This window comes from Colletotrichum orchidophilum (genome assembly GCF_001831195.1).
Source record: "Colletotrichum orchidophilum strain IMI 309357 chromosome Unknown Scaffold_138.1, whole genome shotgun sequence".
Classification (NCBI taxonomy): domain Eukaryota; kingdom Fungi; phylum Ascomycota; class Sordariomycetes; order Glomerellales; family Glomerellaceae; genus Colletotrichum; species Colletotrichum orchidophilum.
Window position 1 is genome coordinate 71,356 of NW_019173094.1, and position 16,749 is coordinate 88,104.

The window sequence follows — 16,749 nt, forward strand, 5'->3', positions numbered from 1 at the left end:
TGCTAGCTCATTGTGAATATCTCTGAAGCATCCACGTCTTCTAGCATGGACCACCAATTTGGCCAAAGACCTTGATCATCCATGCTGCCAGCAGCATCTATCAGTGCGTGCGGATTCAACCCAGTGATACTTTGAATTGGCTTGTCGCCTGAGCCGTTAGTACATTCCGTTGCAGTGACAGTGCTTCGTTCAGCATTGTTGATTTCCTCTAGATGTTGGGCAGACCTATCAACGATCCGAAACTCGTGCACAGACTGATGTAATACACTGAAGTCGAAGCGAGATCGACCGCGATATCTCTGAGCATCGGATGTCGCTCTTTGATACATCAGCGACCCGTTTTGGATCGTCTTGAGCTATTGTGTGTCAGCGATCTGAAGGGGCTACGTCTGGCTACAGCGTCAGCGACTTACCCATCCGTCGCCGAGGTCCCAGACCTCGCGGAACTTATTGAGATATTCTATACTCGAGTTCATCAACTCTTCCGTCTTCGTGCCATACCCAGCAGTTATTCGCGGGAACATGAAACCATAAAGGTTAATGTAGCAAGACGAGAAGGCGCAGAAACCGGCGAATGGCGTCATGACTGCCACACCGCATTCTGAAGCTTCTTGGAGAACGCTTGATAGGTGAGCCGCCGCCTCAAACAGCTCTTTTGCACTCTGCTCCCACCATCCTGGGGGAGCCTCAGCCTCAAGTGTTGGCGGGTCAATAGGTCCGCAAGGAGTCATGTCTGTAGTTGGCAAGAATGGAAAGTACTCTCTCTGTAGCATGACGATGCTGCAATCAGTTCGACTTAGCCTCAACTCCTTCTTTCACTTGGGGCAAGACTTGACCAACCTTTGGTAATATAGTAAATTCAAGTAAACGAAGGATTCCCCATAGCCCAGGGTGGCGTATGCCGCGACACTATTATTGGGATAGTGTAGCCTATGGTGTTGTTTCGATCTCCATTCTTCGAGCCTTCGACGCCAACACGCCACAGGAGAGGTAGAAATCCACGGGCAATTCTCAGGCAAGCACATGCCCGGGGCTTTGCGTCCGTCGTTGAATACGAAGGCCATGATGTCGGAGTAGATGTCGAATCCATCAGCCATGACCCCGAAACTCTGGTCCAGATCAAGATATACCGAAGTCGCAGTTCCGCTTGATGTGAAATCCTCCCCCGCGCCTTCTGGTTGCGCTGATGACCCTGGTCCGAGAGCAAACTCCGAAGAGGTAGGCGGGCGCGGCACGTTGAGCTTAGCCATCTCCTGCTTGGGAAGAACCCGTGGATTGTAGGTTCCCGAGCTCACCATACAATCCATGATGAAACAGGCCCAGAATGTCCTGGTTTCGATGGCGGGAGTCAGGCTATTCGGCTCGCTGCGGCGTGGGATCTCGAGTGGGAAGGGCGCTACTCGCGAGCTGTGAAGTAGCTGCATCATTCGAATCGCGATTCCTGCTTTGTGTCAGACATAGTGGCGGGTCAGTCTCCGGAAAATCGGCTCACCACAATGCATCCAGGCCTTGTGAAAATCTCGCGTGCCCCATTCATACAATGTTAGGATGAGCAGGGCCTGGATAACCTTGACGTCTGGCGGCTGTAGTATGCATGCTGCCAACACATCGCTCGCATAGGACGCATATCTTTCGCTCGGATAGAGGATCTGCGATCGCAGACGATCCGAATCCGGCTTCTGGGTCTTGGTCATGGCAAGAACTGTTGCCAACAAAGCCTTGCTCTCTCTCGGGCGATTGGACCCAAACGAGCTCATGAACGACGACGGGTGTATGACGCGAAGCTCGGGGAACTTGCGCCAGAAGGCCTCAAGAGCGATATACACAACGTCTTTGGGCACTTGCTCGAGATGGTGGTCCGTTTCCTGCCTGCCATCTCGATACTCAAGGCCCGATGAGGGCGTCGCTGGGCCCCTCGAATGGGGTGCGGAGAGAAGTTGCCGCTGCGACTCGGCATCGTGATCATGCGATGCAGACGAAGCCTCTTCCGTCGCCTTCCGAGCCCTCTTCGCCGCCCGTCCGTTCGGTGCGACGTGGGGTCTGGTCAGTACGCAGTCCGATCTGCCCGACTTCTCACATTTGGAGCAGGGCGGGCTTCCGCTGTTGACGCACTTGATCTTGGACCGCCTGCGGGGTCAAAAAACGGGGTCAGCGGCCGTTACATCGGATCCGATCCATCGCCGGTGCAAGAGCCGAGACCGATAGGGAGGAGGGGTTTTGCTCACCGGCAGAATTCGCAAGAGAGACTTGAGCGCATGCTTTCCCGGTATCGCGTTTCGCTCTGTCGGTTTTGGTTCGAGAACCGAAGAGACGGGAATGAAGATTCGGATTACGGTTTTTTGAACGGGCGCGCCGGGGCCGGCTTTGTCATTGTGGATCTGGAACCGGTGGATCCCAGATTCCTGGCATTCTATTAAGGTTGGTTCTACTATAGTAGTGTCCGATTCCCTCCGATGAATCGACACCTTTGCGCACAGGAATCACAAAGACGTTGATTACAACCGATAACAACGGACCCAGTTCCGAACTCGAGGTTTCCCATCACCATCATCGCACCCTTTCATCAAGGTAAAAGCAAGATGGAAGTATAGAAAACGGCCTGTATGTAACGTGGAAGACTCCCTGAGCGGCCAGGATACTGCTCCCCGTCATGGACATGGCCGACGCTTGTTGCGAAACCAACCTATTGCACCTATTGGAAGACAGAGCAACAGCTCAATTTAGCGTGATGCCGGCTAAGCCATCGAGACTTGACTCTAATATCTGCTATCAAGCATTACCGGTACCAGGTGTATCCAATCTTCTCATCTCTAGTGGGGCGTCTCCGCAGGGTTCGACGGGTCTCTCAAGTCGAAGAAAATCAAGCCGCCGAAGCAACCACCGTCGCGCGGAGCTGCGCCGACAGCAACATCATCGCTGGCTTCCTCATTGATCACGACATTGCGCGCGCGGTCGAGGGAGAGACCAGAAAAATGACCTGTCAGGTTCTTTTCCTTGTCGGGAACGACGGGGGATCTGCCTCCTCAATGTCAAGATGCTGCCCCTAATCAATCTCACTTCAAGTAGCACGGATTAAGAAAGTGAGCGGCACCTTCTTCATGTAGAAGATCTGAAGTCCTTCTGGCAGGATTTCGATGAACAAAGTTTCGACGTGCAATCCGGAGGCTTGGAGTCTCAGCGAATGGTACAGCTCATGATAGAACAAAGGTGTCAAACATACCAACGAAGTCCTGCCAAGGTCCGTATCAGTCCATCCCAAGACAGTACTCTTGGTTCTTTCAGAAGCATTCTATTGCGGAGCACCGAGCCTAATGTAGTTTGATGAAATTGTGAAAATTAATCTTGCACCGTCTTAGCGAGCTACGTCTCACATGGCGGATCGTCACCTAAACTTACGCAACGGGTCACCGGGAATGATCTCAGCAAAGCCGTCGACACACTTGGAGTAGTTCAAACTTGGCCATGAGGAAGAGTCCATAGGACAGGCTTCAAGCTCTGTCTCCCATTGGGTCATTGGAATGCCAAGCAACGCTGTCTTTTACGTCGCACGTCGTGTGTTGGACTACATTGGGGAAGTGACAATGCTGGCCGATATCAACTTCTCGTGTATGATGTTGGACTTGTAGACTGCTGTCTTATATCAACGTTGAGCTTGTGTAAGCATGAAACAAAACCACCAGACTCACCTGGTGCGACTTCTTCATTTTTGGGGCGCTCTTTGGAGAGAATAGCCATCGCGCAGACCACTGCGTTTGAGAGAATTGACAAGTGCATTTTGAAAGGACCACAGAGGCTGCATGTGAGTAATGTTTGGGACGGAATCATTCTGGAAAACACTGCTACCCATACCGGAGCATTGTTCAAACAAAGCCCGGTAGATGTCCAGTATATATACCGCCCAACAATTGGGTGTGCGTTCTCACCCGCCAGTCCCGCTCCTACTGGCTTGATGCATCATCCTGGGACTTTTGTGCTGTGGTCTGGTGCAAACAAAGTGCATCCTCGCGATCAACTGAGTAAGATAAAACCTTGGCAAAAACCCTTTGAAAGGGAAGATCCAGCGGCACAGCGAGTTGGGTGCCTCGGTCCCTGCAGGAGACGTCACCCGAGATTGACTTCATGTGCCAAAAGTTCAATTGGGAACCAATGTGTGGAGTGAATAAGCACTGAGGCGACCGCTGCCAAGAAGCTTAGATGCAGAGGAGCAAGGTCCTGCTGAGAGCTCGCCAAGAGGCTATATATGCCATGTAACCTCGCCTTGGACTGCATGTCTCTGTGTTGACTGCCAATTGGGTACAAACAGTGGTCTGGACGTGGCACTGATAGCACTGATACCAAAGTTCTTTTTTGTGATATATGTTTACCTCATGATTGCATTGTCAAATGTAGTCAACGTACATAGCATTTTCTGATCAATCCGAATCTTGAGAAGTACGACTCTTGTTTGACGGCTGACGCAAAGGGACTTGAATACTTGTCGGAATAGGTTTGTCATAGGTCTAGGTAGATCAAGCTTTGGGCTGTGGCATGCGATGAAGTTCAGATTGTAGTCAGCGACTGGAGGGCAACTCAGATTCAAATGCGCTTCAAAGGGCCTGGATCCTCAACTCTGTAGCCAAAGACTTGCGCAACGTTCCTCATGTGCGATCGGCTTACATACAGAACAATCTCAAACACATCAATCAACGAACGAGAACCTCCGTACCCCTCATACGTCCGACATCCAAAGTCACCATGAAACATCTCAACTCGAGCCACCTCAGAAAGGCAGCCCGGTTGCATTCGTGATATAATTAACAAGCAGAAGTGACGCTGGTTGCAACGCAGTAAGTGCCGTCAGGGCCACTGCCAATCTTGGGGGGCTCATCGCCGTTGTTATTTCCCTTGTACTGCACATCATGGTCAGCTTCTCTGCTTATTCATTTAGTAGAATTCTGCGCTGATTTCAACGTACCCGATCGCAAATCTTGTTGTCATCTTGGCATGAGCTGGTGACCTTGCAGGTGTCGCCGTAATTAGTGTTGATTCCGCAGAGGACTCCCCCGTCCTTGGCAATCACATTCTTCAGAATGATGTTGCGTGCGCCTCCGTTGCCACTGCAGTTGCCACAGCTTCGGGCGAGCTTTCCGTAGCTATTCATTCTTAACAACTTGCGACATGATCAAAGTATACATGTATAGGTTAGCTTACTCATTGGCATAGAAGTTCTCCACCGACACCGTTCCGAAGCCGTTGAATTGGATAATCTTATCCGCGGCCTTGAAGGCACCGCCGCCGATGACGTAAGAAGTTCCGCTAGGTTGCTCTAGTGTGCTATAGACTCGAGTTTAGTGACAAGCAATTACATCAGTGGAACGAATCGACTCACAGAGCATCCTCGCAGACATCTGCCCACCAGACGTTGTTACTGGCGAATGTTAGTCAGCTGTGCCTTGAGGGTTTTTCTGCAGGACGCTTCCTACAGTGTGCTGCGGTCAATTAGCATTGAATAAACTTGTCGGATTTAAGGGATAATGCTCACCAGGTACCCTTGCAATGAACACCTTCTGCCTGATCAGGGCCAATGATGACGTTGGAGAGAGTGGCACCAGCTTCAAGAACGAACATGGCATCAGCTTCACCAGTCTCTTTCTGCTCGGCGCAAACTCTGGCTACTCTAGTGTTAGCACCCAATCATCTGTCATTCGTCTGGTTTTTTGACAACTCACGGCTTCGGTCAAACTTCTTCATGCCACCATCGTAAGACTGTCCAGCTGAGACAGTGATTGCCGCGCTGGTAGAAGTAGCCCCAGCCGACTGTGGAAGAGTGGTGGTAACTCCGGTGGGCGCTGGGCCTCCTGCGACTGTAGTAGTCTTCAATGTGGTAGTCGGGGCGCTACCACCAGCACTGCTATAGGCGCAAGAACATTCAGAAGAGATGAGACTTGGCTTCTTTGAGCAGTTGGTAGCCCAGGTGGGAAGAGCAGTGGTGGCAGTGATGGTGCTCTTGGTGAAGGTGGCGCAGAAGGTCGAGGCGGCGGCGTTGGACTTGATGTAGCTGGCACACGCGTTCGTGTCGGCGTTCAGGCAACCCAGGGCAGCTGGAAGGAGAGCAAGGAGGTAGTATTGGTGCATCTTGGCGCGGTACGGGAGCAGGGTGTTGTAAATCTTGGCTCTGTCTTGGCTCTGAAGATCAGGGGTGGCGCTTGATGATTTTGGTTGAGCCAAGGTTACAACGTTGTACTTATAGATGTTCGGTCGTTGACCGTTTTGATACTCAATCTGGTTTGCGTTCTTTTACCATGCTGAGGACACTAGCTGTCATCCCTCAGATCATCCGCTATCTCCCGCCTCATACATGATTAATGAAGGATTCAAGGAATAGAATTTCCCGCTCAAAATTCCACCAGTAGTGAGTGATCGATGGTTAATCAGATCAACCAGTCTGGATTGACTCCATGGCTTACATACAAACATATCGCCTTCCCCTTTCCGAACATCCTTATATCGTATAAGCTTAGCTTGAGGCAGGGGTTCGTCACCGGGACGCATCCGAGTCTACCCCACAAACCCGGATGTACCGCGCGGACTAGGAATGCTGCGTAGGATTTCGCATGTACCTTTTAATCTGTGTGTTTGGTTTCCACGTGGACATAATCAAAGAAGAGTTTCCCATTTGTGGAGAAAAAAGCACAATAATCAAAGGCAACCCAAACAGGAAAAACACCTTCCGCATACATGTGCGCAAGGTGTAGCATCCCGTCTGACCTGATTCTTGTCTTAACAACACATAGAGATAGAAAGCATTGTCAATTTCAATTACCAAGCTCATCACCCCATAAAAGGAGTTCTAAACAACTAAATTTTATATACCTCTGGGCTTCAGGCGTTCATTGTTGCGATGAACAGTCTGCGATGTCGCCTTGTTGTGGCCAAAGGTGTCTGAGAGTCGTCTCTTTGCCTCATACTTATGTTGTAGCTTCACCATGGCCGTTCTCGGGCTGCTGGATAATGTGACATTTGATGATTCGGAGGATGGGATTTATCTGTCGATGGTACGGTACATAAGCATAAAAAAAGCCACCAGTGATGATGGCGGGCTCAGCCGGGGATCCAAGCCACATTCATGGAATGCCCGCCATAACAAGCACTTTAGACGCGGTGTGCAGACTTCCGAACCAGGTAAGACAGATAGTAGGGTTACATTTGAAGACATTTTGTTTCATTGCGCGTTGCCTGACCTGTTTTTTAGTGGTCGCCTAACTAGCTGAACGCAACCAGTATGCGGTGATGCTTTCAATGGTGCGTTGCCAACTTGTCATCTTGAAATCCCGTTTTATTTAAATTTTCCGGGCCTTTGATAGCTCAAATGAACCCTCGAAGCACATGTATTTTGATTTGCATGATCTTTATTCAGGAGATACTGCGGGAATTGTGTTATCGTTCTCGCTTTGTAATCATGCAAATTACAAGCTGCAAACGTCCTGCAATTACCGCGAATTTGGGAATATTCCAGTTGGTTCGTTCCACGGAGTCGCGCTTTCGAGCACAGAAAAGCGGAAAATTTTATAGTATTATGAGCTTATGGGCTTATCAGCTAGACTTATGTGTTCTGCCGAAAGCGCATGATACAGCCCAGGGTTTCGAGGCGATAGAAATCATATTCGCTATTCTCGATTCTCTCCATGTCCAGGTCCGCGTTGTCCTATACTAGCAGTCATTACATGCCTAGTGTCGGATTGGAAGCCCAATTCGACCTCGAGTCAGCGCCAGCGCAGGGGCCATCTGAGGGTCTCTATATCAGCGTTTGACCGGCGATCCAACCAACGGTTAGAACCTCTCTTTTCCACTTCACGCAGAGATCAATACAAGAGTAATTGACCCTTCGTCACCACGGTTCGATCGAACAAATCACCCTGTGATTACGTAAACCAACACCTAGTGACGTCTCGCTATACAAATGTGTAGTTCAGCGTCCTCTTAACTCTTCTGAAACTAATGGAGCTATGGAACGCAGCTGTGGGTGAGGATTCAGTATTCCGGGATGAACTCAGGGACATCCTGCGAGAATTGATTGGGTCACGCCCTTGAATCTAGGCTGGGATCTGAAGTACAGTCGGTCTTGAACTATGAGCAATTTCCTCCCATTCCTGAGAATGAGATATCAAATTGTGGGCCCTACCTCAGCGTGCGGTATCTTTTCATTATCAAAAACTTCAAAGCCTTAACTACTTTTCGAAAGGACATATCGCTCAACAGCCATAGACTCCCAATCACCTTGACACTCTTCAATCAGACCCCAAGGATACTGTCCTCACTGCCTGATTTACTTGACGTGTCCTGTGACACCGTCGTTGGGTTTCCTTGGCCACCCGCTCTGTCTAAGCTGCAGGGGGTTTGTGTTCGGCCTTTCGACCTGTAATCATTCAAATGAGTCCCTGATCGTTTCTGTCCATGATGCTGATATCCCCCTGGTTTGTTTCGGCCTGCTGCTTCTCGCAGGGCACGAGGAGTAAAAAGGGGCTTCAGCGCGGGAACGCTAGCGCATATTATGCCAATGTTGATCTCTAGCATGGACCAGATGTTGATCAGGATGCTCTGCTGGAAAGGATCCTTTGCGAGGGTATAGGTGTAGATGGTATATAGTCGTACGATGGATGTTATAGTTGCGAACACGCCGACGCCGAATATGATGCCCAGGGCAATCTTTTCCCTTCTAGGCCGTAGGATGCCCATGAGAGTCTTAATCGGAAGGATGAGAATCCAGATATCGGTCACGATGTTGAATCCGGATGAGACTGCTTAAGAAATTAGCGGGAACTTGTACATGCATGTACCACAGGGAAGGTATGGGTAAATCGCTTACAGTAGAAAAAGGCGGTGGTATTGATACACACTCCATCGACGGTCCCAGTCAGGTCCCACATGTCATAAAGTGGTTGACATTGAGATAGAGTGACTCCAACACATATGACAAAGAATAATAGGTGAAACGCAATGGTGCATATGCAGAGAATGTTGAGAGATCTGACGCCAGCTACCCCAGAGTTAGCGCGAGATATTTCCACCATTATGATACCAAAACATACCAAATCTGAGATACATGCACAAGATAGATATCTTGATTGCAGATATGCAAACGTAGTACGTGACTTGAATTGCGAGGGTGTCCTTGAGAAGATTTGTCATATTGTCAAGGCTCAGATCTTTGGAGGGAAAGCCAATATGATTCGCCTTGCCGACGAAGATCTCTGCGAGATAGGCGAGAGTGAATACCATTCCAATGATCATGCAATAGTCATCGAGGCCGGCTTTGCGAATAAGAACAGCCCGAATAAACATACGCGCAATCACAACCATGGCTACACCAGACCAGTCAGTTTTTGGTTCATTCGAGACCCAACGGAATGACTTACTAGAAATTGCTGTGAAGAAACATGATGTGATGATAAGGCTGTTCTGCCTCACTTGGTCGGACGCCATACTGCTGTGGACCAGCGGGATACCTCCCTACAAGATCCTGGTTATCATCAAAGACAACCCTTCGTCTAAATATCAAACGTCGTCGTCCTCTGTTATACGTAGATGCTCGATGGCGCTCTGGTGTGGCATAAAATAGGGGGGGGGCTAGCGGTATTTCCTTCATACAATAGGGCTGAATATGGAGAGCATAGCCGAGCGGCATACAGTGGAAGAAAGATGGCGAACTCTCTTTCCAGACACCATCGAGAAGCATGGAGACCAGATGAGAAGAGAAGTGGAACCTCAAAGGGCCCCGCCGCCCCAGGCGGCTTGCGACGCTGGAGGGATGGACGGGGCCACGATGCATGTCGCACAGACAACAAGCCACATCCAGGGCGGAAACGAGGATCGGATCGGTTATTGAATGACGGCATCTCAATCTCCTCACAATTTACGTAGGCCTCGACGGTCTCCCTCGCGAGCATATTGCGTGGGTAGGTACTACGTCCTTGTCAGGCTTGTCAAGGGGTGCAAGCGTTTCGATCCCGCCTAGGTGCTGCATGCTTCAGCCGCAATGATGGGCTCCGAAAGGCTTGCAGATCTAGCGTGCACGTCGAGATTTTGCGAGCTTTGCAACACAGGTGAAGGACCGCTGCTAAAGCTTTTCCGGGATGGAGGACTCTGCACCGAGGCTAGTGCCCAGGGACCTGTAGCAGTTCAAGGAGGTTTAACCAAGGCCGGACATGGTCTGACAGGAAACGGCCTAATGGCGCTGAGAAAATGAAACTAGTCGGTACCCGTTGGTTCGCAGTTCTGCACAGGTGTTGGCTGATTCTTGAACCCCCTTCTTCGCCTGTTCCATTTCGTGTTCCAAACGGACGCCGAGATAGTATGGCTTGTTGGAGAGGGATAAAGGAATGGGACCAGGCAACGGCGTGCTCAACACGGCAGAGCGGGTTGAGATGGTGTGGTGAGTGTTCATCTTGCCTTTGGTACGGCCCGAGCTTCGGGTTGTTTGTTATGGTGGCCGGGTCGAACTCTATCGGCCTTGGCTTGACGGTAGACAAACTTTCTGACGGCCTGGTTATACCGAATAGAGATAGGCTCGAGAGAATTGGGGCGGTTTTGGATTATAAGTGAAAAGGCGGCAAATGAAGATCAAGCCACATCACCACTCCAAATGTCCAGCACTCTCCCCACCTTCAATCACCACATTGCGGCTATCCAAATCCTTGGGTGTATTCCGCTGTGGCTGGAGCGGAAGGTAGCCTTGGCTTTGACTAAGGTAGGTAGGTTCTTGCCCCGAGAGATCTGGTATGTTCCGTCTTCAGGTTCAGCGGCAACAGGGGTTTCCAAGGACAAGTATTCCGGTTTCTTCGGGTTATCAGTTCCTGCTGCCGAGCAGCTTTAGGTTTTCCCCCGGCCACGACAACAGAGTTTTGTTCGTCGCCGAGAGGCAGCCGATCGCAACGTCACTAAAATGATATCCACCATTGCACGAAAGAGAAGTGGCTTGTCCTCTAAACTAGTGCGGCTGGACACCTCAATCTTGCAGGTGGACATCTCAATCTTGCGGGATAGTGAACCCCGATCACGATCCGATGTGAAGTGGATAAAGCGGACCAAACAGGTCTTCTCAAACGGTGCAGAGTGATGATGGGCGATGAACGGTCGCAATGCTAAGCGGCGAGCAATCAGGCTGAACAAAATTCAAGGCCTCGATGACAACTCGGTTGTCAAGGTGTTGGTGAGCCAGCAATCTTGGTTCCACATGGCGCAAGGACAGGCACTCTTCGCCTGCCTCCCCCCTTTCCGAAGCTCTCCCTGTAATTGCATGATGTGCGGCAAGTCCTCAATCACCCTCCATTTCCTGGTAGAATTTCTCCCTTCCCTCCCGTGCCTCCCAACATTAAACTTGAATGATCAAAGGGCCTAGTTATTGCCTGGGACTCCAAGTGCAACAAAAGGGCGCGCAGCCTGTGAGCCCTCTCGTCACCGGATGTCCACGCTTCTCGGTTTGTGATAGCGCGGCAGTGTGTGGAAGAACTCAGACCCTGATCAACAGTGGCAGATTGGTAGCAACAGAACACGCTCGGTGACGCTCGCGATCATCAGTCCGACCAGCCTCTCTTGAATGATGCAAACCGATTGACGCAGGGCTTTCGGCCAGTTGAGACATGACCACACAACTGAAGCTGTGGCTACTTGTGGCTACTTCCGCCGGTCGGGCGTTTGATGTAGGTAGCGTGGCCCAGCGCAGTCTCTCGACTATCTGTACCTTACTGGGGCCTACGAGGAAACGATTGTGAACGCGAGTCATAACCAACACCTGTCACAGCCCTACGGAGCCGCATTGAGTTAAACACCAAGACATTAATCACATCTGCAGGTCCATTCGGGTGCAGTCAAAGCACCCAAAACATCAGCCGTGCTCCCTCGTCACAACGGCGAAGCCAAACCTGCTGGTCGTTAGAGGGTAAAACTCTAAGCTTTTGCTGCGTTGCAATGGTGCGCGCACACTCTCTTTCAACAACCATCGTCACAGCCTCATCCCACTTGATGGTTGACGCATTCGGATTCTCCGCTACTTCCGGTGATGGTTTCCCATTGATACTTATCTTTCTATCTGGCGGAGAAAGACACAGGTCCAGCCAGAAAGTCCTCTCACATGCAAGCCTCACAGCCGCACTTTCAACAACTCTCATCTTGACCCCGAAGCCCCTCGTGTGGCTGTTCTTTTATCTTGTTTGCGCCCCGACTTGCCACCAGGTCGTTGTCTCAAGTTTCAATTATTTGCGACAGGAACTGATCGCCATCCCCCTCCGCTACAGCAGCTGCAGCCCATTGACGCCGATCCACCCTCGCCCACATGCCGGTCCACTTCCCGCTCGTCGCTGGTATCTCAGGTGGCCCAGCAGAGATCATTCGCCGGTAGCCAGACAGCTCTGGGTAAGGTACACCATGTCTCAATATCGAGCCATACCAGAGAACCAAGTCGACATTTTTGTAGATGATCCGATGCAATTCTTGGTAGACCACCTCAGGTTATCGTCTTCCTGCTTCGCTGCTCTCGTTTGCCACGTGGCTTGGGTGGCATTCCTTTGGCAGGATGCCAAGGTTGAATATGAGTCAGCTCTGAAAACGCAAACCAATTCAGACATCCCCTGTTGAAGAATTTTCAATAAACAAGGAATCTTCACCATACCTATAGATGCATGTGCGCAAAGATGGCTTGGTTCGGGGCCTGGCTCATCGTACGCGGACCGAGAACGTCCTGGGACCTTCCTCATCCTTTCTTCTGAGTCTACCACCTTCTTAACATACAGCCTCATCTAATAGAGACAGAGAATTCGACCTGCTTCAATAATAGTGGCATTTAATTGGGATGACTCAGGAGCTCGGCTGGTTTTACTAGTCTTGTAATGAAGACAGTTTTACGGAGTTGAAGAAGACGTGATCTGCTCCTCTGATATGATTCCGATCATCCAAATGTTAATGACGTCTTCTCATGCCTTTGTTTTTGTCATCACTTCCCAAAAGTCTCCAACCAAATCAAAACGCTGATTCGCGGAGGCATTGGGAATCCACTCTATACTCGGGTCTCAGGCTCGCCCTTCAGCCTCCGAATTTCGACAGTGAAACGCATTCGCCAGTTATTGGCATATCTCTCTGAGCTGAGAATACCTTTTCTTTCTTTCTCAACCATCCCCACGATAGTCAGAGAAATGAGACATCTCGGCAGTGATGTCAGTCAAGCTAAGTCCCTGGGAAATTGAATCAAACACCCAGACCGCTGATCACAAAAGAAGTATGAAACACAGGATGACCATGTACTGATCTCTACAGGAGCTGTTTCTATTTCAAAACGAATCTCTGATAGAAATTATTGTTCCCGAAAATGACGGAAATTTGCCGTCATCGCCAGATCTCAATCGCGTTTGGACCGGTTCAAGCCCTTTAACCCCTCCCGTGCCGGAAACAATGCATTTCTTATTTTGATATCAGACATCATTTACTCAGGCTTTAACCAGTCCAATCTATACCCGGTAAAACCCCTGAAGGGTCTCAAAGATCAGCGTTTCAGGCAGTATTCTGTATATCGAGACATGCTTGATTAAAAATATATTTGCAGCTTGTGTCTCGTATTTTCGGAGGTTCATCGAACACGAATCAGCAAACTGGTAAATACTTAGGACGCTGTGGCTACAAACGCTCTTGCATCCTTCAGGGGCAACTATTATCTAATGCAATCAAAGGGTTTATGTGGTCAAGAGAATACAACGAGCTACTAGTGACAGCGGTGAGCATGAACACGATATGAACGCTCAGCTTAAGCAATAAACGCGATTTATATTGCACGTTGGAGTGGACATTGAGTTCTTGATGATAGTAATATTGCATCATTTGCAATATTGCCAGAAATACTACAAGTGCACAGTTGCCAATCTTCGCAGGCCTGGATTAACAAAATGAGGTACTCCAACATTGCCTCTCAAACATGGGTCTCCTATCATAGATTTGACTGTGTAGAACATGTCTTCAAGCTTTTCTGTAAGTTATTGTTGAAAGGATATATTCAAACGCCTCAGAAGCAACAATAAATCACCTCAAGATGTTTTCCCAGTCTCTTTCCCTCACTCATACTAAATCGATGTTGTGAGAGCGTTCTCAGAACATCTTTGCAGTTCCTTGCATTGGGTATCTATTCAGGCAGTGGTTCAATCACTCCAATCCGTCTCCAATTCCTCAGTCAATTTCCGAGACTGAACATTGACACCTTGGACAGCCTGGCATTCGCCGACAGGAACTCCCAAAACCCTAGTCAACCCAAAAAGCCTGCCCATATTCTCCTTGGCACCGACTCTCAGCTCCTTTTTTACTGCACTTCTCAACGATCCCTTCCAACCAAACATGACCTCAGCGGCTGTCGGCGCCCAACCGCGAGACAATTCGGCCTGCGCGGGTTGCATCGTCATCCACGGCGTCTTCTCACCGACCAGTTGGGGCGGGTACACAGCCGAGAGCTGCCAGATCTGCGCCGCTGAGGCCGGCGTCGGCGCCCGGGCGACCACCCAATAGAATCTGCTCAGGGTGTCGACGCCCCCGAGCAAAGCCTCGTCAAAGTCGTCGGAATCCCCGCTCGAGACGCGGAGGAATTGGAAATACACCTTTGTCAGGCGCAGCGCATCGTTGGCGCGGCAGTCGCGCAGCTGAGACGTGTCCGCGGTCCACAGAGGCGTATAGTGATACGGGTGATCGGGCTCGCGGGCGTTGCCGAGGTCGCCGAGTTTCCACATTCTGGGGTCGTGGTCGGACGCGACAAAGATGTTGTCTAGCTTGACGTCGTCGTGGCAGAGGTCGTGAGCCATGTGTAAGTTGTCGAGCGCCGCGAGGAGAGACTCGAAGGATGGTCTGAACATCTGGTCGAGCTCGCGATACGAGGGCGCGCTGTCGGAGGCGTGCAGCTTCCTGGCCAGGTGCTTCAAAGTGCCTGACTTGAGGGACGGGGAGACGAGATGCCATCTCGGGGGTTCCAATGGTTCCGTGGCGGCCAAGAAGTAGTCTTTGACGGGGACGAAGAGCTCCTTGTCTCGGTCGTCGTTGAGCAGTGTCTGGCCGTCGTCTTGTCCGCCCATGATAAGACTGGCAGGGATCTCTGTGGGCCATCTTCTCACGGATCCATCTTTTCCTTGGATACAATTACGAAACGGGCTCGTCTCCTCGTTGTAGACCTTGATGACTGTATTATTGAACGTGAATGTCTCACCCTCCCGTCCTTTTCCAAGCTTCTTCCACTGGTGTTTGTTGTCAATGAGGATCCTGCGTTCATCGTTTGCCGTGTCGGAAGCAACTTCCCAGCCAGTGCTGGAGAGAACTGCCTCTTCGTAATCCGAGAGAGAGTCGAACTGAGTCGGTAGATACTTGGCTCTCATGGCCTCCCGATATCGAAAATGCAGATCCAACAAGTGGTACATGACGACAAGCGAAGCAATCGCAAGGGCCCGAAGTGTCATCCGCGCGGTGAACGACTTCAGCCCCCTCCGACGAGCCCCAACGGGACTCCAACTGCGACCTTTCATCGACGAGTGTCACACCAGTATGCTGTTATGGATGAATCTGGTGATTTTTGTGGGAAAATCCATCAATGGTAAGTTAGCAGCAGCCCCTCCCATATAATAAAGAAGGCCGTCAAGCGGCCGAGCGCCGTCAGAGGCAAACAGCTCATCCATGGCGTTTGCGTGAACGAACTTACAAGAATAACAGGGAGGGGGGCAGAATCCGAATTAAGCTACGCGGCCACGACTGTTGTCATACCGCCAAGTGGTTGCCACATCGTCTCGCTATCCCCGTCAAGGAACGCCGCCACCCAACGCCCAGGTTTATGACAGCCCAGGTCTTTCTCAACTCAAACGCTGAAACGGTCCTTCATGGTGGCTGCATCGAAAACCTTTCTCTGTTCTTGCGAACCTCACAAACAAGGTGGAACCCGGGCCAGTTCAAGTCATGGCAAACATGCGCCCCAAGCTTAGCGATGCCTGTTATGCCTCTTTGCCGACCGCCAGAGTAGGGCACCTCCGCCAAGGAATGAACCTCTGAAATGAGTACCGTCCTCTCATTCAATGCTATATCAATCCCGCCGGGGGGGGGGGAGGTGTTTTCGGCGAAGAATGCGTTGGAAGCCAATCAGATCATCAAGAGCGGATGCTACTTCGGAAGGGGGTAGATTGCAAGCGAAGACGGCACTTGAAGCACACAACTTGCCTATAACCTGGTCTCAGAACCTGGTCCTAGCCGGAGATTCGAAATACGGGAGACCATGGGATGACCCCGTTCTCTTATCGAAGGTGGAAGACCACCTTGGATGCCATGGCATTGGTGGGAGGGCGAAGTCAGAATAAGGTCAATTTGAGGTTTGAGACGGGGCGGGACAACCTTCCCACAACCCTCCCACATCCCTCTCACTCCAACATGAACCACAAATCAACCTTCTCAGATGGGTTGTGGGGGCTGATGTCATGGATTCCCCAGCCAGCGCCCAGCCCATCACTTCATCCGTGGATATGCCATTCTGCGCTACTAACTAGCCTTCCCCGGCCTGCCCTGGCGCCACGCCGTTGTTCTCAACGGCCTCTTTTGGGTGTCTGCCGAACTTTCGACGGAAATTGGCGCCCGACCCGGAAACAAGTCCCGGGCTTCTTCAGCTGCTGTTAGGTGCTTCGAGTTCCATCGGAATCTCTGTCCACTCGGTTTCTTTTCCTCTCCCTCTCAAGCTAAGTTTTCTCAGGCTGGCACCGGAGTCCGCAATTT

General features: G+C 50.7%; 4 protein-coding genes across 4 annotated transcripts; all 4 read right to left on the reverse strand.

The window, feature by feature from the left end:
- Nucleotides 1-2: 2 nt before the first annotated feature.
- On the reverse strand, nucleotides 3-3,735 carry CORC01_11966 (fungal specific transcription factor domain-containing protein; the record flags this gene model as incomplete). The annotated part of the gene is made up of 6 exons (XM_022623588.1): nucleotides 3-356; nucleotides 414-780; nucleotides 841-1,441; nucleotides 1,493-2,127; nucleotides 3,567-3,627; nucleotides 3,687-3,735. 6 exons carry the CDS (start codon nucleotides 3,733-3,735, stop codon nucleotides 3-5), a joined length of 2,067 nt encoding a protein of 688 aa, XP_022469916.1.
- A 1,058-nt stretch (nucleotides 3,736-4,793) lies between these two features.
- Nucleotides 4,794-6,114, reverse strand: CORC01_11967 (pectate lyase; the record flags this gene model as incomplete). Its single annotated transcript, XM_022623589.1, has 6 exons — nucleotides 4,794-4,889; nucleotides 4,955-5,096; nucleotides 5,191-5,313; nucleotides 5,369-5,407; nucleotides 5,522-5,651; nucleotides 5,709-6,114. 6 exons carry the CDS (start codon nucleotides 6,112-6,114, stop codon nucleotides 4,794-4,796), a joined length of 936 nt encoding a protein of 311 aa, XP_022469917.1.
- A 2,157-nt stretch (nucleotides 6,115-8,271) lies between these two features.
- On the reverse strand, nucleotides 8,272-9,462 carry CORC01_11968 (uncharacterized protein; the record flags this gene model as incomplete). The annotated part of the gene is made up of 4 exons (XM_022623590.1): nucleotides 8,272-8,777; nucleotides 8,846-9,016; nucleotides 9,069-9,341; nucleotides 9,396-9,462. The coding sequence occupies 4 exons, from the start codon at nucleotides 9,460-9,462 to the stop codon at nucleotides 8,272-8,274; spliced, it is 1,017 nt and encodes a 338-aa protein (XP_022469918.1).
- Nucleotides 9,463-14,159: 4,697 nt separating this feature from the next.
- CORC01_11969 (uncharacterized protein) lies at nucleotides 14,160-15,374 on the reverse strand (the record flags this gene model as incomplete). Its single annotated transcript, XM_022623591.1, has 1 exon — nucleotides 14,160-15,374. The coding sequence occupies one exon, from the start codon at nucleotides 15,372-15,374 to the stop codon at nucleotides 14,160-14,162; it is 1,215 nt and encodes a 404-aa protein (XP_022469919.1).
- Nucleotides 15,375-16,749: the final 1,375 nt, after the last annotated feature.